This window comes from Anastrepha obliqua, chromosome 1 (genome assembly GCF_027943255.1).
Source record: "Anastrepha obliqua isolate idAnaObli1 chromosome 1, idAnaObli1_1.0, whole genome shotgun sequence".
Lineage (NCBI taxonomy): Eukaryota > Metazoa > Arthropoda > Insecta > Diptera > Tephritidae > Anastrepha > Anastrepha obliqua.
This window is the reverse complement of record NC_072892.1, coordinates 36,500,085-36,524,165: the sequence shown is the minus strand read 5'-3', so window position 1 is coordinate 36,524,165 and position 24,081 is coordinate 36,500,085. Positions and strand designations below refer to the sequence as shown.

The 24,081-nt window shown below is 35.8% G+C and overlaps 1 protein-coding gene across 6 annotated transcripts in view; it reads left to right on the top strand.

Annotated features, from left to right (window-relative positions):
- The window catches only part of LOC129252954 (probable ubiquitin carboxyl-terminal hydrolase FAF), a 28,495-nt gene extending 7,973 nt beyond the window's left edge, over positions 1-20,522 (top strand). For 3 of the 6 annotated variants that reach the window (XM_054891148.1, XM_054891147.1, XM_054891149.1), the window contains exons 7-19: positions 1,778-3,169; positions 3,238-4,991; positions 5,049-5,364; positions 6,232-6,385; positions 6,490-6,640; positions 6,711-7,019; positions 7,097-7,208; positions 7,277-7,386; positions 7,514-7,865; positions 7,933-8,192; positions 8,258-8,828; positions 8,894-9,301; positions 18,337-20,522. In XM_054891148.1, the coding sequence (XP_054747123.1) occupies positions 1,778-3,169; positions 3,238-4,991; positions 5,049-5,364; positions 6,232-6,385; positions 6,490-6,640; positions 6,711-7,019; positions 7,097-7,208; positions 7,277-7,386; positions 7,514-7,865; positions 7,933-8,192; positions 8,258-8,828; positions 8,894-9,301; positions 18,337-18,798 (6,351 nt within the window). In that variant the 3' untranslated portion in view covers positions 18,799-20,522. Of the gene's footprint in view, positions 1-1,777; positions 3,170-3,237; positions 4,992-5,048; positions 5,365-6,231; positions 6,386-6,489; positions 6,641-6,710; positions 7,020-7,096; positions 7,209-7,276; positions 7,387-7,513; positions 7,866-7,932; positions 8,193-8,257; positions 8,829-8,893; positions 9,375-12,417; positions 12,549-18,336 lie in introns of all 6 variants that reach the window. The other 3 variants (XM_054891151.1, XM_054891150.1, XR_008583683.1) reach the window with 3 other exon arrangements.
- Positions 20,523-24,081: the final 3,559 nt, after the last annotated feature.

The window sequence follows — 24,081 nt, the reverse complement described above, 5'->3', positions numbered from 1 at the left end:
GGATACTAGCCAAGCAAGCTCATCCGACTTCTCGTTACCCTCGATGTTCCCTTTTATAGTAGCCTGATTTCCCGTGAAGATAGCTATCTCGGCTCCAGTTTACATTATGTCGAAAATGGCCTTGCAGGCTTCTGTCTGGAATATGCTAGCTTTGTTGCCTCCTCCAATCTGTTCTAGATGGAAATACCACAAAGAAATATTTGGTAAAGTGAAAGCTCGGCAATAGGTAGCCAGAGGTGTTGTTAGAAAATGATGGTCCTTGCAGAAGGATCTTGCTGTAACCATACGTTTTAGTGGTCCAGGTCCCCATTTCATTTCACAAGCCTTTTAGATGACCTCTACGGACGCAAAACTTGTGCCTTTCATGGCCAATGCAATTTTTCGAGTAGGTAGAAGTCACAGGGAGCCTTATCTGGCGAATACGGTGAGTGATTGGTGGTTAAAATCCGATTTCTAGTCAACAAATCAGTCACAAGAGTGGATCGATGAGATGGTGCATTATCATCTAATAGGCGCCAGCTTCCTCCTTTGCGGTATTCAGGGCGAATACGACAAATGCAATTAAACAAACGCTTCAAAACGCGAAGATAGGAAATTGCATTGACGGTTTGACCCGTTGGCACGAACTTCTTGTGGACAATTCCCTGGGAATCGTAAAAATAAATGAGCATCGACTTGATTTTTGTCTGCTTCAAACGCGATTTTTTGGGTGATGACTCGTCTGGGGTCTTCCATTCGGCACTTTCACGCTTAGTTTCAGGTTCATGTTGGAAACACCACGTTTCATCACCAGTTACAATGTTGCAAAGGAAGTTCTCGTCTTTTCTCGCCTTTTCAATGAGGTTTTTCGAATGTTGAATTCTGAGCAATTTTTGGCCCTCACTTAACTTGTGCGGAATGAAACGTGCACGGACCTTTCGTAAGCCCAATTAAAATGCGATAAATGGATGTTTTGGAGCTATTCAACTCCGATTCCATGAATTTCAACGATGATTTCGGCTAATTTTTGATAAATTTGTGAATACTTTCGATGGAGTTTTCGGTGATTACTGATTTTGGGTGGCCCGTATGTTCATTGCCATTATGTCCACACAACCGTCTCTGAAACGTGTAAGCCACTCATGAACCCTGGCACTAACTCAATAAAAAGAACGAGCCATCAAAAACATTTTTATGACGTCAGTCTTTTGTATTTTGGACTTCACCTTGTACAAGCAGATTTTGGTATTCTCAAAGTTAGGTTTGGTTGCAGCGTTTAGCGGGTGCAGGCCACCGCCCGTTTGGTGGGCCTTACCCGTATATAAGAATAGGCCTGACAGTTGCAGCGTAAGACCGGAGTGAGTTTTCTGGTTGGAGACTAGCATTCTTTTGCAGGTACATATGGCTCCATGTTTGCTTTTTAGCTCTATACTCGATATTGGATTTTCAACTAAGTTTGGTGCCAATAATTCCGCCAAGATAATTGGCTTGTGCTGATGGTGCCAGTCTGCCTCAGTTCATAAAGTTCAAGGAATAGGTTGGTTCTTGGCGGAACCATCAGCCATTTAAGGGTTAAGTTATTTTATACCTAAAAAGTATGTAATAAAATTGTTTTGAGTTTACGACTAAACATTTTTGACCAAGTAGGTTGCGGGACATTTTTTCGAAAGAAACTTAACCGTTCTGATTAATCTAAGCTAGTTATTTGTTAATTGCTGATTTATTAAGTATTAATATTTATTAAGTATATCTTTAATTCTAATATATAATAATAGTATACATTTTTTGTTTTGCCTAGGCTAAACAAATATGGCATTGCCTGGCCGTGAATGCTGTGTTCCCATCTGATCGAGAAGAGTGTTTCCGGTGGTTTGGTAAATTAATGGGTGAAGAACCGGATCTGGATCCCGGGATAAACAAAGACTTTTTCGAAAATAACATATTGCAATTAGATCCACAATTGCTTACGGAAAGTGGCATCAAATGCTTTGAACGTTTCTTCAAGGCCGTAAACTCGAAGGAAGATAAACTGAAAGCAATACATCGTGGCTACATACTTGACAATGAGGATCTCATCGGCAAAGACTATTTGTGGCGGGTGATTACCACCGGTGGTGAGGAAATCGCCAATAAGGCTATTGATCTTCTAAAAGAGGTTTCGACAGCGCTTGGGCCGCGTCTACAGGAAAGCATTTGTGATTTTCATGAAATGTTCATTGCAGAATGCTGTGAACGGTTGCGTACCCATTACAGTAACATCATCATCTTGGGCAAGACGATTGGTAGCAACAGTTCAAATGATCCTAGTCAATCCGATGCTGATTCCAAAGACATAAAAGATCGGTTTATTGAAGCTGAAAAGATGTGCCGCATTATAAAAGTATTGCAAGAGTACATAAAAGAGTGTGATCGTTCGTTCAACGGTGATCGCTATCTCCTGCCACTTAGTCGCGTGACACGCGGCAAAAATACTAGTCTTTATATACGCTTTCAAAATTCTGGACGACCCATTGATGATATTGAAGTGTCTACACACAGTAATGAAACCGTGGCCTCCTTCAAGCGAAATCTATTGAAACGTATTAAAAGCAATTCTCCAGCTAATATTAAAGTTGATTTATACTACAATAATGGCGAACTAATCGAGATTAACGATGAGATCAATCCTCTCTACCAGTATACCATTCGGGACAAAATGATACTCACAGCAAAGCTAACACCAATTGGTCCGGGGCTGGCCAGTAGCCCGGATTCTTCGAGTGACTCGAGTACTGGCTCACCGCCACGACCCTGCCCCGACATGCAGCGCGTCGAGTCAGAAAGCACGCTGCCCGGTGTGATTATCGCACAGAATTACAAATATACTGAGTTTTTCTTGAAGCTCTATCAACTGGGCAGCGATTTGGACCATGGACGTTTGCGCGAGAGTGCCAAATTGCTGTTGCATCTGTTGCCATGCGATTGGCATACAGTAAAGATGCTTCAGACGATGTGCCGCGTGCAGGGACAGGTACAGAGCGATGGTGGTGGTGGTAGTGTAGCTGTGAGTGTAGGACCTGGCGTTGGAAGTAGTGCTGGACAAAGTGGCGCCAAAGACGAAGAGGCTGATATTGTTGGTATGAGTACCGGCGGCAATGTTGGAAGCTGCAGTACTGGAGTGCAAAACAGCACAGCTTTTGATAATGATCAGGTAAAATATACTTAAGATATGACTTTCTTGCTTTTTATTAAAGCTTATTTTATGAATATCTTTTCCAGGTTAATCCACAGGAGTGCACTCCGGAGATGCTATTCCTCCACGGCACTCCTGCGCAGGTGCTGTACAATTTGGGTGTTTTGAATGGTTTGCTTATACCAGCATTGGATCCCTGTGGCGAATCTGCACTGCTAGTACAATCAGCTTGGTTACACTCTGGTTGTGCGCATTTCGTTTTGGAGTTGCTGACCAAAAATAATTTTCTACCCAACGCCGATATGCACACTAAGCGTGCCGCTTTCCATTGTGTGTTGCGCTTGGCCAGGTTGTTCCTCTACACCGTGGGCTATGTGCTGTCGCGTGTCGGCGATGAGCCAATGCTGCGCGATTTCGATGTTGGTGCACGGTCACAAGTCGAAATACTTAAGCAAATACTGAATTCAATACCAAACAATTCGGAAAGCACGATGCGCGCCATATCCACGAAATTAGCCGAGAATTTGGCTGCGGAAATGCTTTCGGCGAGCGCTGAGGGTGAGCGATGTCGCATACTATTCAGCTCGACGTTGCAGTGGTCTTGTCCGGACATTGCGACCATTAAGGCAGTCATACAATTGGCTTGGTCGTCATCGTGTGGAAATTTACAGGCGCTTGGCAATAAAAATGACTTCGCTAATGATATCACAATGCCGGATGCCCAGGATTTCGCGATGTGCAAAGAGGCTTTAGATGTGCTAACCATTTCATTGGTTCTTAATCCGAGTGCTAATGAGGCGTTGAGCAATGATACCATTTGGCCGAAATTCATTACTTCGCTTATACTAAAGAATCCATCGCGCCACGTACGTCAAATTGCTGCCGATCAGCTATTCCTTTCATGCACCTATTGTGCTGGCGACCGACGTCCATTCGCTTATATGGTAAATTTGCTAGTGAATTCGTTGAAAACGTTGGTGCCACAATACGAGGCAACATGCGCTGACTTCTTTCAACTGCTTTGTCGTACACTATCATATGGAAATGTGTGCAATTGGCCACTCAACATTGGTTCTGTACTGCTGACTGAGGAGATCAAATGGTTGCAAAAGATACGTGAAAATGTTTTACTCACTGGTGATATACAAGTGCATGAAGATCTTTTGGAGGGCCATTTGTGCTTGGCCAAAGAGTTGATGTTCTTCTTGTCGCCTGAAACAAAGGCACAATTTACATACCTGATAGAAGAGCTTGTTGACATTTTCCTCTTTCCGTCATCATGCGAATATCTGCACTTGCGAGAGTTCAATAAGCTGAGAAATCCGACTTCACCGCCACCCGTTTGCCGTAGTCCACACACCATAGCGGCGGCATGCGATTTGTTGATAGCACTTTGTCAGAATTGTGTTCCTAATATGAAGTTGCTGACCAATACACTGATCGATTTCGTGTGCACCGATACGGAGCCATTGCGAGAATGGGACTTTCTGCCACCAGTTGGCCCACGACCTGTTAAAGGATTTTGTGGTTTGAAAAATGCCGGTGCGACGTGCTATATGAATTCGGTGCTGCAACAATTGTATATGGTGCCATCCATACGTGTCGGCATACTGAAAGCCGACGGTGCTGCAACAATTGAAAATGAAGATTTTGGCGGCGAATCTGATGTAACTAGTATTAATAGTGCATTATTTTCCAGTCCTGGCGGCGAAGATAGCAGCACTGACGTACGAAAAAACTATCATGTGGTTATATTGAAGTATGTGCAGGCGATATTTGCCCATTTGGGTCATAGTGCGCTACAATACTATGTGCCACGTGGCCTGTGGGCGTACTTCAAGTAAGTTGAGCGAACGAAATTTTTATGTGTTTTATATATTAACGAACTAACTTTTAGGTTACAAGGGGAACCGGTGAATTTGCGTGAGCAACAAGATGCTGTAGAATTTTTCATGTCATTATTCGAAAGCTTGGATGAAGGTCTCAAGGCATTAGGTCATACGCAACTAATGAATGCTACCTTGGGTGGTTCCTTCAGCGATCAAAAGATTTGCCAAGAATGCCCGCACCGCTATTCCAAAGAGGAGCCCTTTAGTGTGTTTAGTGTGGATATACGAAATCATAGCTCATTAACAGAGTCACTGGAGCAGTATGTAAAAGGTGAACTGTTGGAGGGAGCTGATGCATACCATTGTGATAAATGTGATAAAAAAGTAAGTTAATCACTCGATAATAAGTGAACGTTTTGATATGAATGAGGCGGGACTGAGTGTTAAAAACTATATGGAGCTGAATAAGTGGGTGTTTTTAATTGTTGAGTAGAATTTTGAGCTTAAAATGGTATCTAAAAAATTTCAAGCACAGCTGGCGTTTCTCTACTGTTTCAATTATGTATTGCAGAATATTAGCTATCTCAAGGTTGAGCTTATTTTTGCAAAAATCATTCAGTTATAGTTAATAGCAAAGTTAGTCCCTAGATTTCTTCGTCGACCTGGTAGCAGAATAACTGATTAAAAGTTTTAATTTTGTCTACTTTCCCCACGACAGTCGGGAGTACGTTACGGAACGGCCCGAATTTAAATACAGCCAAGGCTTGTAAGTTCCGCAAACTCCCGCATCCATTTAAAACGGAGTGTTTTACAGTGTTACATACACAACAAAAGTTTATATATAGATTGTGTTTTTCAAGAATTTGATTCAGCCATTCAGCCATTCACCATTCTAAAATGAATATGAAAGGAGTCTTTCGCAAAAACAATTTCTAATATTATTTTTAGGAAACAATAATTTTCCATCTCAGTAATGGTTGACCGTTAAAATAGGATTGGTGATTGATTGTGTTACTGTGAGGATTTTTTTGCGTCTGTCGAAAGTATAAAAAATTGAGTTGTGACTCTCTAAAAATGTATTTAAAAGTTCATGGCGGCGGGCAGTCGGAACAAGAAAACAACTTTTTATATCATCCATTAATAACTATTGGTTTATTCTAAACTTAAATCTTTATCTACTTTTTATTGCTGTCGCTAAAGCGATTTTATTTTATATTTCAATCAATGTGCATTTTTACTTATTTATTACAGGTAGTTACAATTAAGCGGTTGTGTGTAAGAAAACTTCCGCCTGTGTTAGCCATTCAATTAAAGCGTTTCGAATACGATTACGAGCGCGTTTGCGCTATTAAATTTAATGATTACTTTGAGTTCCCACGTGTACTTGATATGGAGCCATATACAGGTAAGTACTTATGCACTTAGATATGTACATATATATTCCTTTTCTTTTAATGTGCACAAAGCATCTATTACTCCAATCTAATTTTCCTTCCCCTCCTTTTTCAGTTTCTGGCTTGGCCAAACTAGAGGGTGAAGTCGTCGAGGTGGGTGACAATTGTCAATCAAATAGCGAGACCACTAAATATGAGTTAACTGGCATCGTGGTACATAGCGGACAGGCTTCCGGTGGCCATTACTTTAGTTACATACTTTCTAAGTAAGCTGAACCATGTTTTAACACCTTCCCACAAAAGTTTACAAATGCTTTCAATTATATCTCTTATCAGAAATCCTTCCACTGGCAAGGAGCAATGGTATAAATTCGACGATGGAGAGGTGAGCGAATGTAAAATGCACGAGGATGAGGAGTTGAAAGCACAATGCTTTGGTGGTGATTACATGGGTGAGATTTATGATAACAATTTAAAGCGCATGCAATACAGACGTCAGAAGCGTTGGTGGAATGCATACATGCTCTTCTATACGCGTTGCGATCAAAAACCCGTACAATTCGAGCCTTGTGTGGAGCAGTTGTCGTTGGCAGAGAGCCGCAATTTCGTATTGCCGCTACCAAAACCAATCGAGCGCAGTGTACGGTGAGTAAGGAAATACGAATACAAAATATTTATACGTAACAAAAAAAAAATTGACTTTTAACTTTTTTTCTTTATAGTCACCAAAATATACGATTTTTGCACTCAAAGAGCATTTTCTCGGTAGAATTTTTCAATTTCATTAAGAAGTTAGTTAGCTGCAGTATTCCTTCAACACGTCCCGACAAAATGGTGTGTAAATTTGTGCTACTTATAATGGTTATATATGCTGCAATATTTCTCTTTACTTCCTACCCCAGACACCAGCTGCTGAGGAGCTTTCATTATTGGGCGTGCAACTAGCATCACAATTCTTGTTCCACACAGGTTTTAGAACGAAAAAATCACTGCGTGGGCCAGTTATAGAATGGTAGGTCCAAAGTTGTTTCATGTGAATTTGGTAATGCTTGTATAATCTCAATTGCGCTGCCAAAATTATTGTGATATTTGAAATTCACCTGTTTTTTTAAGATTTACGTTGCATATTTTGTTTTCAGGTATGACACACTATCACATCACATTCGTTTCTCCTCGTTGGTGCGCAAATGGTTTGCCAACAATGCGCTTCTCAACCCCGAGTCCCGTTTGGGCGAATATATATTGATGGCCCCCTCTCCGGAGGTGCGAACTGTATTTGTAAAATTGGTGGTTTTCTTCTGTCACTTTGCCATAGCCGACGAGCCGCTGGTTGGCTACGAAGGCAGCAATCTATGTGAACAGATTTTAATAAGCGTACTGGAGCTGTTGAAGTGTGAGGCAGTCGATTATGGCAAACATTTGCCGCACTATTTCAGTTTGTTCAGCATGTACGTGGGATTGGGTACACCAGAAAAGAAACAGTTGTTAAAGGTATTCAAACTAAAGCAATGTTTTTGATTATAATTTTTATAATTCTATTTTTTCAATACTTTCGTAGTTGAATGTGCCCTTTATATTTATGCAAGTCGCTTTGGATGAAGGTCCCGGTCCGTCGATCAAATATCAGTATCCCGAACTGAGCAAGCTGCATCAGGTCGTTTCGCATTTAATACGTTGCAGCGATATCTCCGACAAGTGTCAGAATTCGAATCAGAATGCACAACCGCTCGAGAATCCATACAAAGATCAAAACATAAGTCGCGAAGAGTTGATGCCATTATCGCCGGAATGTGCGGACATACTCTTCAATCGAACAGGGTACTTGTAACGGTATTTAATTAAATTCACTTAAAATTAAAATTTTCCACTTCCTGTTTACGCAGTTATATTAAGAAGCTAATAGAGGACACAGCTGTGGGTGAAGAAGGTATAAAATTACTACAATACTGCAGTTGGGAGAATCCGCATTTCTCACGTGCTGTATTAACTGAACTGCTGTGGCAATGCGGGTTTGCTTATTGTCACGACATGCGTCATCACACCGAGTTGCTGTTGCATATTTTGTTAATCAAAGATTCATGGCAGCACCATCGCATACACAATGCGCTCAACGGTGTAGCGGAGGAGCGCGAAGGTCTGTTGGAGACGATACAGCGCACAAAGACACATTACCAAAAGCGTGCATACCAAATAATCAAATGCCTTACACAACTATTCCACAAATCACATGTGGCCCTACAGATGCTCAACTCGAATGCCAGTATCGCACGGCATTGGACCATGGCAGTGGAATGGTTGCAGGATGAGTTGGAGAGGCAACGTAGTTGTCAGTACAATTCATATTCGTGGTCACCACCCGCACAGAGCAATGATAACACAAATGGCTACATGCTGGAACGTTCACAATCCGCCAAAAATACATGGTCCATGGCGTATGAGTTATGCCCTGAAGAGGTGGGCTAAATGAAAAGCTTTGAATTTGTGACCCAATAACTGTTTTTTATTTTTTTTATTTTTAGGAACAAGAAGAGACTAATGAGTCGGACATTGAACCGACTGAAGAGACGCAGCGACAACAACAACAGCAACAAATAGCGCAGACGCTGCAGGCACCCGTAGCGGGTGATGCGCTCACAAGTGATACAGTACCCGCGAGTCCAGCACACAAACCGTTTATAGTGGGCATGGCACCGGGTAGCTCCATTGACTGGTCTGCTGCAAACACATTTGCGGTAGATAGTCACACAGCAACAACTACAACCACTTCCACTACGAGCAGTGGAGGCGGTGTTGGCGGTGTTGGCGGCACTAGCGGTAGTGTTGTGACGGCTGTAAATAGCACTGAACAACAACAAGCAGCCACGACAGAGGCGAACATAAACGGTTTGACGGCGAATGTGAAGCAGCTGGCGCTTTCTCCCAAAACGGTAATTCCCCCCTAAAAGTCGACAGTAGCATTTCTAATGTACTCGTACACTCCTAAGCATACCAGAGCAGCGGGTAAATGAGATTTTCAAAGATTTTTTAAAGCGTATCTACTAGCGTACTTGTTTTGATTGTGTTTACGATTGTTTATGTTGAGTCTGATTTATATTTGTTTATTCTTATATAAGTGTTACGTTTCAGTACTTATTTGTTTAGATTTGTTTTGGGTATTGAATTCAGCGAGTGAATGTGTACAATAACTGTAAGAATATACTCTTATATTAATTAAATCTTATACTGCGATTTTATAAATATCGTGCACATAGATACGAAAGAGATACATATATGTGTGTGAGACATTGTTTATCATGAACACAAAAAAGCCTCTTAAGAAAACTTACATCACCGGAACGACACAGCCAAGGACTGTACCTGAAAGGTCGTTTCCCAAAAATGTGTATTGAATATTTTAATTGCTACAAAAATAACAACCGCAAACAAACAACAACTGCTGCTCAAGAATAGTTCGGTTGAAAGAGTAATTGGTAGGAGAGTAAGAGTATTTCGCCCAGAGGAATGATAGAAATAGTTATTCGCAACAACAAAATGCTGATTCAGAAATGAATAGATTATGCGAGGAAACTTTACTAGTTGTAGCTACTGAAAAAATCCCTTTATTTTAACATTCAAAAAGCTTTATAAATGAAAAATTGGAACTTGTGAATGAAATAACAGTTTTCAAGCGCTGGACACCTATATACTTATATACAAATATGGCCCTATATTTACATCTATTTTGTAAAATTAGCAAATTTTCAAATGTATTTTAGTTTATTGGTATCAGTTGTGACAATTTTTTTTACACATTCTTGGAATGTCAAATAGAATAGTGTTGATGCTACGTTACAGATTTATTACAGTGAACGCTCAGAATTCCTAAGTAGTTTTTTCTTGAGCTAATTAATATTTCCGATTTTCAAAATTAAATTCTTCCCAATAAAAAATAAATAAAGTGTTATATAGCTTTTGGATTTATTATATTAATTGATTTTCTTAGACTCTCGGTAATTTGAGACAAATTAAAAAAAAATTGCTTAAATACGAAAACCTTGGCTTTATTAATTTCATTTCGTAAAAAAGTTTCCGAGTTTCGTTTGGCTTCGTGGTGTCGATATATGTGCCGTCCCAATATCTGATTGAAGGTATAGGGGATTCGAAATGTGTTTGAGAATATTTGTCGCATTTGTCGCATTGATTATACGGATCAAAAACGAAGTTTTCAATAATACCTTCATCTTCCTTGTCGTGCAAATAAAATTGTAAAAAAATGACTATTCAGAAAACTTAACTCAAATCTTAAGCTCTTAGGAAGTTAGATGCAAGGAAAGATTTCGCCAGTTTCTGGACCCTATTTAAGAAAACTGAGCGTCCTCTGTATAATACAAACCTTTCAGGTAAAAAACTTGGCTTTTAAAAACCCTTATAAGACATCGAAAATAGGTACATACACATCGAACTTTTTAGCTTTCGCTTATCCAGGTTTATCTCTATACTACAGGGTTTTCCAATAGGAGGTATTATTTTGATATTCAAAGAAAAATGCTATTTTTTAATATAAATGATCGGATGTTTATTTCATTATAAAGAGGAAGGTATGCCGTTAATAGTGGAAAATAACATCAGGCAATTGACCAACACGACCACGCTTACAAGACAATATCTTTTTCATGAAATTTTCCATAACCGAATTGCAAAGTGGCTGCCCTATATCCTCGATAGCCTCACGAATTCCATCTTTGAGGTCTTGAAATGTCCCTGGGCTGTTGGCGTAGACCTTCTCTTTCACGTGGCCCCAAAGAAAAAAGTCACAAGGTGTTAAATCACTAGATCTCGGTGGTCAATTGTGATCACCTCTTCGAGAGATAACATGGCCCTGAAACTGTTCCCGTGAAAGATCAATGGTTTCGTCTCTTTTGTGACCCGTAGCGCCGTCTTGTTGAAAATAAACGTTGTCCAGATCAATACCATCGAATTTCGGCCATAAAAAGTCGTTAATTATCTCTCGATAGCGCAATCACATTCAAAATAATACCTGTTATTGGAAAACCCTTTATATATTGAGGAAATAGTATGCTTTAAAAATTCGTGATAGACTTTAAAGCAATAGTTTTTAGTATTCTCGTCTTCTTTCGCGAGTTAAATTATTTGGTACTTAAATTTTTTGTTTTCGACTTGCGTACGTTCCAGTTCTTTAGTCTTTTTTTTTTGTTTTGCTCGCTTTATTTTGTTTATTTATTTTTTTTGTTTTCTTTTTGTGTTTTTATTTATTTATTTTATTTTTTTTGTTTTCTTTTTGTCTCGCTCACTTGATTTATGGTAAGCGGGTTTAAGTTTTTTAATTCTTTCTATTTGAATTTTTTGTTTCGCGAACTTGATTTCAGGTACTTAAGTACGTTAAAGGTACTTAGGTTTTATTGGATTTTGTGTCTCACGCGCTTGATTTCTCGAGTCGAGAGTTAACTTTTTTTTAACTTTTATTTTAAGAGTCTTATTCGCGCACGTACTTTCAGTTTTTTGTATTTTTCGACTCGTAACATTCCAGTTGCATATACCCCACGAGTGCTAATATCTCTTCTATTAATATACAGATATGTATGTTTTAAATAAGTTTGTAAAAAATATAAGGCTAATGCGTTCCGGAAACTCATATGTCTTCATCATTCATGCATAAATCTTGTTAAGAATTGTTATTGCTGTTATATAAAAAGTGTTTAACATAGACCTTATCGTATTGTTCGGCATACTAAGAATCCCAATGCTAAATAAAAATGAAATCACAACATGAATTAATGTTTGATAGTTGAATAATTCCATATACATACATACATATGTACATGTGTGCATTTTGAAACCAACTCTTCTGATCTTAATTGTTTCGGCTGTTCTCTTCTTACCTTTGCGTCCTGCCCACATTTACACCGTATACACTATGCTTAAATCACAAAAAAAAACAAAAACAAAAAAAATATAAATATTAAAACAACGCACACACACATACACATACACCATACACTCTTATGTACCAAAACCATTTCTCTTTTGTCATAACCACTGTTAGCGTACCGTGGGAATTAGTAAACATCACCAACAGCAGCTACAACAACATCAACAACAACACCAGCAACAGCTACAACAACAACAGCAACGTGGTAACAGTTCAAGCCGTTTAGTATAATTTACTTTAGCCAAGTTAGTTGAAATTAAAACTTTCCTTTTCGCTTTGTATGCAAATCTACTGCAACAGCAAGAACAAAAAACAACAAATACAATAGCACCCACCCACACACACTGTCTTTCTATCCAGCATCCTTTGCGCTTGTGTTAATTGTTGCCGTCATTCCGCATTACTCAGCCTTACACAAACATATGTATGTACTGCAGCGCATTATTATTTATTGTTCATGTTCACTCGTTTGCATTTAATCACAGTTGCAGTCAATCACAAAGAAGGACGATAATTCATAACCAGATCAAAGGATGTTTTTAGAAGAATTGATTTGGTTTGATATAAATAGAAAGTGTCCTCTGTGAAAAAAATTGGCGGAAAATCGAAATAGCAATTAAATAAGTTTCTATGATTTTGGTGGTTTTTGCTGCTTTTTATTACATTCAGTAACATGAGAATTTTTGAAGAAATTCAAGTTGATACCAAAATATTTCTAAGATTTATTTTTTTCTACTATTTAACAACATTTTTCAATTATCTACTTGCTACGACTTGTATGCAAGGGCTATATCCATTTGGATACTTTCGTCTTGTTTCTTAGCCTCCTTATTTTATTTTGATAAAAAATACATTTATAAATTAAAGCTGATTGTTTATAAATACATAAGTTAAGACATTTTTTGTGTGCGTTTATTTGAGAAGTCGACCTTCATAGAAAGTATTGCTATACTTGAGTGTTTTGAGTGTTCCAAAGAAAAGTAAAGGAAAAATTATATAGTACAATTAGTAGCTATTCTGCAACATTTTTGGCACCTCCAACGCATTTTGTACTGTTTACATTTTCTTTTGTGTTTCAATGAATTCCCTCCATTGCTTCAGTCACATTGTACCACAAAAAATAATTAAATGCTAGTTAGTAGTTTTCACACTTGGTTTGAGCATTTCAAACGTCTGCATAGTTTTTGTAAATATATCTACACAAACTATAAATTTGTCACACATCTCGAAGCAAACACGTTCTGGTATAACCTTGGACAATAAAACATTTTTAAATCAATTTGTGCCTCAACCGAAGAATATCAAAATATATTGATATTCGATAGTATTACTCAAGTTATAACGCTTTATTATTAAATTTCGTACACTGGAGCATCAGTGGTTGCTTGGCAAACGCTCGGGCAAAAGTACCATTCTGAGGAAATCACGTGCGAATAGAATTCTGCACTTTACTTGGAAATAAAAGTGTGTTCATCTTTTGACAATCAGCCTTTTTTACATTATCAATAATGAAATAAAATGGAATAGATTAAGTAATAAATAAAATAAAGTAAATAAAATAAAAGAAAAAAAAAAATAAAGGAAAAAAAAAATAAATTAAGGGGGGAAACCGGTTTAGGAGGCCGAAATTTTTGTGTTCTTTGTGAATTTTTTGAACAAGGAAGGAATAATCAGAAATTGTTTAAACTTAGAGGGTATTTTACTCATATTTTTAAGTTCACTCTAAAATTCTTTCAAGCCATTTTCGCTGGAAATAGGGGCGGTAGAGCGTGTTGTCCATGGACGATCGCCATCCTAGTATCTTGCTGGTGGGCATTCCTGAAGTTGCAATTTTTCTCCGTAATCAATAACAATTTTTTTTTCGTTAACATGTTTCCTAAGAATATGAACCTAATTTTGATAAAATAATATTGGAAATTACATATCTTTGAGGCGCTTGAACACAATGTAATTTTTTCATACCATATTTTTTCATCTATTTTGCTTAACAAAAAAATTTTTATTAATAATATAGTCCCAGAATTAGGTTCATATGAATAAGAATTGAATAAAGAATACTCCAAAAAAAAAAATGTATAACGATTGGTCGATAACTTTTTGAGCTAGAGTGCCCACCAGTTGGAAAAAAGTAGTTTCGAGAAAAACGTCGTTCTAACTAACGCGCGCTACAGTGCGGAACCGACGGACAGACACTGAAGTGCTCATCTTCTTCTTAATTGGCGCGATAACCGCTTACGCGATTTTGGCCGAGTTTAACAAAGCGCGCCAGTCGTTTCTTTCTCGTGCTAACCGGCGCCAATTGGACACACCCAGTGAAGCCAAGTCCTTCTCCACTTGATCTTTCCAACGCAGAGGAGGCCTTCCTCTTCCTCTGCTACCACCAGCTGGTACCGCATCGAATACTTTCAAAGTCGGAGCGTTTGTATCCATTCGGACGACATGACCCAGCCAACGTAGCCGCTGGATCTTTATTCGCTGCGCTATGTATATGTCGTCGTAAAGCTCATACAGCTCATCGTTCCATCGGGTCAAAAAATCTTACGCAGAATCTTTCTCTCGAACACTCCAAGCGTCGCTTCATCGGATGTTGTCATCGTCCAAACTTCTGCGCCATACGTTAGGACGGGCATGACGAGAGTCTTGTAGAGTGTTAGTTTTGTTCGTCGAGAGAGGACTTTACTGCTCAGTTGCCTACTTAGTCCAAAGTAGCACTTGTTGGCAAGAGAGAAGTGCTCATAGAATCGGGAATAATGTGAATTTCGCTTTAAAATTTTTACCACATATTCTTGAGTAGTTATACTAACAATTTATGCAATAAAAAAAATCGATTTTTTGATAAGTCTAAACTGGTTTTCTCCCTTAAAGTAAATAAAATAAAATAAGAAGAAAATAAAATAAAGCAAGTGAATTACGAGAAAAGTAAAATAAAATGAAACGAATTAAAATAAATTAAGGTGAAAATTTTTAAATAAAAATAAAGTACAGGGGAATGAAATAAAATAAAATGAAATAAGATAAAGTAAAATAAAATAATTAAAATAAAATACCAAAGCGAGTGAAGTGTGCACATATGTGCAATAGTTCGAAGATTTTTAAATATATAAGCTCCATCAGAGCACAAACCCTTGACAATTTTATCCGGGACATGTAAATATAAATAAAAATAAAATCAAGAATAAATTAAAATATAATAAATAAAAATAAAATAAAATAAATAAAAATAAGATAAAATCAATAAAATAAAATGAAATTAAATTAATTTAAATAAAGAAATAAAAATTTAAATAAAACAAATTACTTTTTTTTTGAATATTTTTAGCATATGAAGGTCCTAAAGGTTAAAATTAAGTTAAATAGAATAAATAAATAAATAAATAAAACTAGAAAAAAGCAATAGCTTATAAATGACCGCACGAATTCTTTGTAGGCCAAGTACTTGCTAATATTTTCGACTATCTGATGTTTCAAATATGATAGTTATGTGCTTTTTGGAATGTAAATGTAATGAAAATATATTCGTGATTTTGGGTGTTGACAGCTAATTGATTTCGGAAACAGTTTCAAGCGGTAGAAGTTTGCCATTATTCACTATTATTGAATTATTCATTATTATTGAATACTTGATTTTTTTATTTTATGCTAGAAAATTCCTCAAAACAACGGCCGCATTATTATGCACGTATATATGTATAATTGGAAATCGACTTTCAAAAGACGCACCTAGATATTATTTTAAAATAAAACATATATAAATTTTGATTCTTTGAGGTTTCACTATGTTTGTATTCAAAATACATGCGGCTCTTAACAATTATATGTGATAAATGACACTATTTAAATGTCCACTATGAGCACGTTTATGGGTAAAACGTCGAGATATCGTTGTTGAAGGTTGCAGCAACATTTTGTGCGACAGCAGCAACATTCCCAGCCCTTTTTTATCCTCGACAGAACCAGTTACTTGAAATTTGTTCACCAACCTTTGAATTGTTGACCCATTCGGACAATTATTTCTACCAAAAAAACATGATTTTTCCGATATGTTTTTCTTAAAGATTGACCATTCGACCATTGTTGTATTGTCGAAAATCGTACATCTGTCTACTTGAAAAATGTCAAAGATGACATAAAAAAGTATCGTCTAGGAATTATTCGCTACTGAAATCTAGGCGTCACTTTTGGAAGACGCTTTATTAAGGGTGAAATTTTGTAAACTTTTGACTATTTATTTATATAATTTTGTTTCATAAAAATATAGGTTATAATACAAAAAAAACCATACAACTCTGAAGCGTCACACTTTACAAAATTTTAAAAAATTCAACTAATTTTCGGTAATATTTCTTATCTTTTAATTTGTAGTCCGTTTATTTGTAATATAATATTGTTCAACTTTAAAAGGCTTGACATTCGCATTGATTTTTGATATTTTTGTTTTTTTGTTGACCGTGTGATGCATTTTCTCCCATATAAAGAATGCTCGAAGTTTTTTTTTAGTTATATGGTTTTTGTTGTAGCGTAACCTAATATTCCTATAAAAAAATATAAAATAAATAATTTAAAACTTCATATATATTATATATTACACTAGGAGGCTTGCCATTGTTTGTCGATAGCCGAGCGCTATTAGACAAATATATATATATATATAATTGGCGCGTACACCCTTTTTGGGTGTTTGGCCGAGCTCATCCTCCTATTTGTGGTGCGCGTCTTGATGTTGTTCCACAAATGGAGGGATCTACAGTTTCAAGCCGACTCCGAACAGCAGATATATTTATGAGGAGCTTTTTCATGGCAAAAATACACTCGGAGGTTTGCCATTGCCTGCCGAGGGGCGACCGCTATTAGAAAAATCGTTTTCTTAATTTTAGTGTTTCACCGAGATTCGAACCGACGTTCTCTCTGTGAATTCCGAATGGTAATCACGCACCAACCCATTCGGCTACGGCGACCGCTATTAGACAAAACCTTGTTTTAAATCCCTATAGTGGGTTTCGAACTCGGGCCTACTGAATGGTTGTCGCACACTTCCTATTCGCTACGGTGGTCGCCTTAATGGAAGAATAGTTATTATGTGGACTTTTCAATGCAATACTCGATTTGTGAGGGCAAAAATTTTACTCGCCTCTTATGGGGGAAGGCGTTTTGAACCTAATGAAGTCGGAGAAGACAATACGATGAAACATTTGATAGTCATAGAATTGTTCTCACGCTGGTTGAAATCTATTGGTTTTGAAAAAATTAAAATTTTGGAAAATAGTGAAAGTGAAGCTTATAAGGATGTTATTTGAATTGAAAGAAATAGATAAATACTACACACTTTTTTTTACATAACAGAAAAATCTTTTAACAATACGTTTCCGATAAATTTATAACGTTTTTGGTGGTACTAATTCATTACTGAAAATTAATTCACTAATGACTAAAATATTTAAAAACTTTTTGGCAACATTTTATTTTTTCTCCTAATGCTAACACGCACTTGTATAATATTGCTAAATAAGTTCAAGCGCACCTGCGACACTTTCTCATACTTCATACATATATGTACATATGTATGTAACACTTATACACATACACACGCACATGTACACATTGTCGCTGTTGCCAAGCTCCGCTGCTTCCTATTCACCGGTTCACTCACTCACTGTGCCCCTTAGCTTTTGTTCGAATTAGTTCACTGTGTTAGTTCTGTGCTCCTGTGAAGTTGCGCTGTGCCAATTGCACTTTCTGACGCTTAGAATTGTTTTTGGTTGCAAACAAGTTTGAAGCTTGATTTCGAATTCATGTTGTAATTGCTTTACTTAGCTATTTCGTTGCAAAAATGCATTTGTAAATGTTTGGCTGTGTTGTTGAAAATTAATTACATCTACATTGCTATCTTTATACCAAAATATTGATATACGATTAAAAGTATAATATAATTTTTTTTCATATCTTTCTCATTTCACATACGACTGCGCGTTGAATATTGTTTTAACTACAACAACATGCATAATTGGACATTTTTGTAATCATTAATTGAAATAGTCCATCAGCGGCGGCATTGGTGAGACGACAACGACTACAATAATGACGACGATGACTGGCCGAGACATCGAAAACTCCAAGCAACCAATGCTGAAAACACAGCAACAGCAACAGCATCAACATCAGCAGCAGACAATGGCAATAATGTCGACTGCGCTCATACAACATCAACAACCAGCGGCAGTAGTTACGTTAGCACTAACAACAACAACAATATCAAAATCAACAACAACGATTTCAATAAGTTTGCCTGTAAATACAATAATTGCAACAGCTACAACCACAACGGAAGCAATAGCAACAGCAACACCATCAACCACACTAATAAACACACTCACCGCAGTAGCAGCAGCAGCAACAACAGCCACAGCAACCAAATTGGAAAATAGCGATAAAATGACAGCAACATCAACAGCAACAACAACAACAACAACACTCAATGAACAACAGCCCATAACGTAGATGAAGATAAAAAATGAATAAGAAAACTAAAGAAAAATGTTATATTAAACGAAACAGAAACAGAAAAGAAAAACTATACGTAAACGTGCGTTTTTTCATCATTTAAGAAGCAAATATACACATACATACACATACACATATAAATGAAAAAAGGAGGCAGAAGCAAACTAATACAAAACAAAGATGCAAATAATATTAATTTAATTTATTCATTATGATAATAAAATAAATATAAAATATTGCAAATAACAAAACCAAGTGGGAAGCGAACTAAAGGATTACGTGTAAACGTAAGCGTAGGAAGAAAAAAGAGGCAATCGAGAGGAGAGAGACGGCAAATAGTGCGTGTTGCGGCATTAGCGGCGCAAGCTGGGCGAACAGCTTAAAACAAAGCATAGAAGGCATTTGTTCGTTAAATTTTTCGTTTATTTACTTTGTTCGTACATCGCACCAAAGCGCCTAAAAGCAGATTACACAAGACAGCGCCTGCAAAGCCCGAATGTACTACGTGTGCGGCATGTCTTGGCATTGTACTCGACTTGAAAGGAACTTACAGCAAACGAACAATGAAAGTTTCTTGGTTTGCCACAATCGGGCTTTAACAAAGTGATTAACCTAAACAAAATAAAGTATTCATACAACTTAATTAGAAATATTTTGCGGATACAACTACGTACACAACAAAAACAAATTAGCAGAACGCATACAATTGCATTATATCATAAAAAAAAATGAAAATAAAGGAGAGAAGGGCCGTGCGAATTTGAAAGGCGGCTAAAGAAGTAGATTGATGATGGTGGTGACGATTAGCAGATGAAAAGTATGTGGTTGAATAGTTTTATACGTTAAGCATTATTATAAAAATAATTACCATACTATGAAAAAGGAAGGAAGCTGTAGCACACATACACTCACACACACACACACATCTAAAACCAAACAACACACTCAATTGCAGTTATAATTACTTGGCTGAGGAAAAGGAAATTATTAAGCGGTAATTAAGCGGAATGTTGCATCGTGCAAGCAATGGAAAAGAGTCACTGATAAAAATTATGCGTTTTGGCGTGATGAAGAAAAAACGATTAAATTTAATTTAATTGCAAATATACATACATACTTCAAAAACAATTTTAAATTACTATCTAGGCAAAAAAAAAAAATGCAAACTCAATCGAAATAATAAAATAATTAAAGATTAAACTAAACAATATAAATATATAGATATATACTATATAATATTTATGTATGTGCTGTGCAACACAAAACATTGCAGAACTGATAATTGGAAGAAATATTACATACATACACGCATAAAAGCGAAATGAATTGTAAGATTTTGTTTGTAAATGAGATAAATTGCATTGTGCTGCCATGGCCATGGTGTTGGGCGCATCCATCTTGGCTGGATTTGTTGTATTGTATTTTTAATGAATTAATTAATTTTCCAACTGCGTTTTAGTGCAAAATTTAGCTAGTTTTCTTTACTCTTTTCCTTTTTATACACATACATACATATATTATATTATTGTAAAAAAATATACCTGTTTGTTTTTTAAATAATTTTTAAACTCCTGACATAAACATAAAAACAAGTAAAGTAAAAACAAAAACATGAAAATAATATAAATGAGCAAGTAACTAAACATTTATTACGCTTGAAAAAGTAAACATGTTAAAGTAAAGTTATAAAAAGATGAATAAAAAGAAAATGAGAGAGTTAATTATTTTAATTTAATTTAACTTAATTTAAAATATGAAAAATAAATAAATCAAGTTGAATTAAAAACGAATGAAAAGAAAGTAAAACTATACATTATTAAAATGGATTAATGAAAAGGCAATAGAAGTGCTACGTATGCTGAATGTGTACGCCCTATGTATGTATAGCTAACTAAACAGTTGCAGCAGTTAGGTACGAAAATGCAATCGGAGACGAAGCAGCAGAATTCATGAGTAATTTAACAAAATAAGTGTGAACTGAATTATTAATATACATATGTATGTAATAACAGATGAAGAACAAATAAAAAAAAAACACGTATACACATACATACATCCATACATATGAAACGAAGCCAAATTTGAATTGTATGAGTTCGTCTCAAATGTTTTATGTGTGCAACAAAGTTGAACCCATGAAAAGAGGGCAGAGAACTTCGTCAAAAAATTGTAATGATACTCGTAGGGGGGAAATGAAAACGAGATGAAAGGAAAAGAAGTGAAAATGGAAAGCGTTATAAAATGATTAAGAAAATGTTTTATAGAGCAAGCAAAATGGGTGTAAGCGGCAACGTTCAACGCCGCCAACTCATTTGCATTATTTTTTTACTTTTTATTTATATATATATACCTATCTATGTATGCATGCGTATACATATAATTAGATTTTTTTAAATTAAACAAATAAAAAAATTAGTTACGAAATAAACAGCAAGTAATAAATAAGCATATAGCCCGTAAAAATACTGTATTATGCAGCAAATTACCGGATTATATAATTTGTTTTAATTTTTTGTTTAAAAAAGTGTATTACTTGTTCCTATTTCTCCATAATTTTGTGGCAAGTCATTTGTTTACGCTAAAGTAAAAACAAAAAATACTTTTCCGAAAGCAATTATTTTGTATGGAGATTTGTGGAATGCAATCGAAATTGTGCAAATTAGAGGCGGTAACGTACATACATGAATGCATGCACACGTATGTATGTATACATATCCTTGAACCAGTGCTGCAGCCAAAGGTACTGCGTGTGCACATTGGAGTGCCTCATCAACGCCAGTTCCGCTTTTTCCACAGCAATCATAAAATTTACTATCATATACTTTAAGGCTTCCGCGAAAATATCAATAAATTGTAAGATTTACGGAAGTGGGACCGATTTGAAAATACCAATGGAAATCAAGTTGTTTATAAATAAAAATAATTGTTTCCAAAAATCCCTGAGATGATGGAAAAGTTTGTGCTTAAAAGATCTGCATAAAATTTAAAAAAACTATCAACAAAATCAAAATATTGAAGTACACTTTCCAACTCATGTAAATCTTAAAGTTTTTCCGAAAAATTTTGGCGGAAATCTTAAAATATAATAAATTTTATTATTTCTATGGAAAACAGTGCCGATTTTTGTTTTGTATGGTGAAATATGCAGCCTAATGTTTAGTATATAAACTTCACGAGCATAATGTGTGTTGGGTTTTGGGCGTGTCTGCACTAAAACTTACTTGCATGCTATGCTAAAATACTTTGTGCAATTTGATGAATTTCAGTATATTTACTGCTGCTTGTTTACTGCCCAAAGCGCCCCAAACATGAAATGATTTAATTGATTAACAATCAGTTGTAAATTTTTTGACTAACGGAGCTCACCGTACTCACGACATTACTTGACTGAGCGATATTTTTAGTGGCGAATTTCAGTAACAGACTTATATTTTCGATATTTTCATTTGGAATGATGGAAAATGGAATAAATAGAAAAATATGCGCTTAGAAAAGAGTTTTTTCAATTCTTTCTAATACATTTACGCAAATTTTTCTAAATTTTGTTTTACGAGGCAAAGCTACTAGGCAAAGTTGCTTATGTTCACACCTCTCCTCTGCTCTTCCCTCCCTCCTTCCTTTTTTACAAAAAATATCAATAAACAAAAAAAAAAAATTAAATAAAATAAAAAAAGGGAGTAACAGACTAACCTTCTTGCGTACATCATCTAAATTTGTAAAAGTGCAGCCGCCATGTGAAGTAGCAAAATATTAGCAAATTGCGCTTGACATGTGTGTATAAATAAATTTGAATTTGGTGGAATCGGTTCACATACATATAACATGATACTACTTTATCACTCGAGTAATTGAAATTGAAACTAAAAAAGGAAATATAATAAATATTTATGATATAAAAAATAATATGCAAACTTTTAATTCCAGTAACAAAGATGTTTAGTTTAGTTTGTTAAAATCACAGTAAAAGAAAATGAATTGAAAATATAAACAATTAGAAATCGTTTTATTTAGATAAAAAGCAAATATTTCAGACTAAAAATATAAAATAAACTTTTTTACAAAAATATATTCGCGTATATATAGCAAAATCGACCAGATTTTTTCATACAAAATCATAGTTTATTTACAGCTGTGAGCAGTGTACTAAAAACACTTATGAATATGGGCATTTATGATATTTGAACGAGCTTAAGTTTTCGCTCCCTTTCCAAGTTGTTTTTGTAGCAGTGTAAAACAATCACTGCAAACTCTTCGATATTGTTGTAACAGTCAGAATACTTAACCGGTATCCTGTGGGAGCTTTGACGAAAACCATTTTTTTTTCTAATTTTTCCACAAGTTTGGTTTGAGGAGATAAATGGATCAAAGTCGATAAGCCACTATTTTCCAACTAGTGTATGAATATAAAAACATGTTACACTACCTACTATGTTATCAATTATTAACCTAATTCAATACATATTTTTTCATTTGTCTACTTTGAGTATCTCAAATTCGTATATGGTGTGCTGCTCTTTGCGAATTCAAAAAACGAAAACTCTTTTATCACAGCACAGAATATTTATAAAAAAATGCTTATTTACAAAACAAATAAAAAAATTAAATAAATAAATATAAATAAATTTTTGTTCCATTTCGAATCATAATGTTGAGAGAAGACAATATACCATACATACATGTATATGTATGTATGTATGTATGTATGTATGTATGTATATCCCTCCAAACTGCAAGTTAAAATCCAAGTCTGACAAAAAAAAAAAAAAAGGAAAACACCAACACTAATAAGATTTCGGTTGAATTCATGAATTTCTATGAATCACACTTAATATTATGACCATTACTTATTTTCACGCTGGCGTTGGAGCTATCGGTACTTTAATTCAGTATTAATTAGGTAAATGTGCGGCGAGTTTTGAAAAGTTCACTTCAGCTCTGAATGCAATGAATTTTTAATACGCTATTCGGACAGTCATACATTTGATAAGCTACAAAATACGCAATATGTTTTGATTTTTCCAGAAATTGAGTCGAGCTTTAACTGGAGTTTCTTCCGCTTACACCCGTAACTTTATTTTGCATTTGCGTGGAATTTTTGGTTTCTTTTCGGTCGTTCATAAATACATAGTTACGAAGCATACTTTTTTGGGCACTGTTTATTGTTGTAAGGTCAAACGCAAATACACGAGTATTCAACAAACAATTCGATTACAAAATGTTAGACATTTTAAAGCTTGCAGCTAACAACTTGTTTTATATAATTAAATAAGAAAAATATAA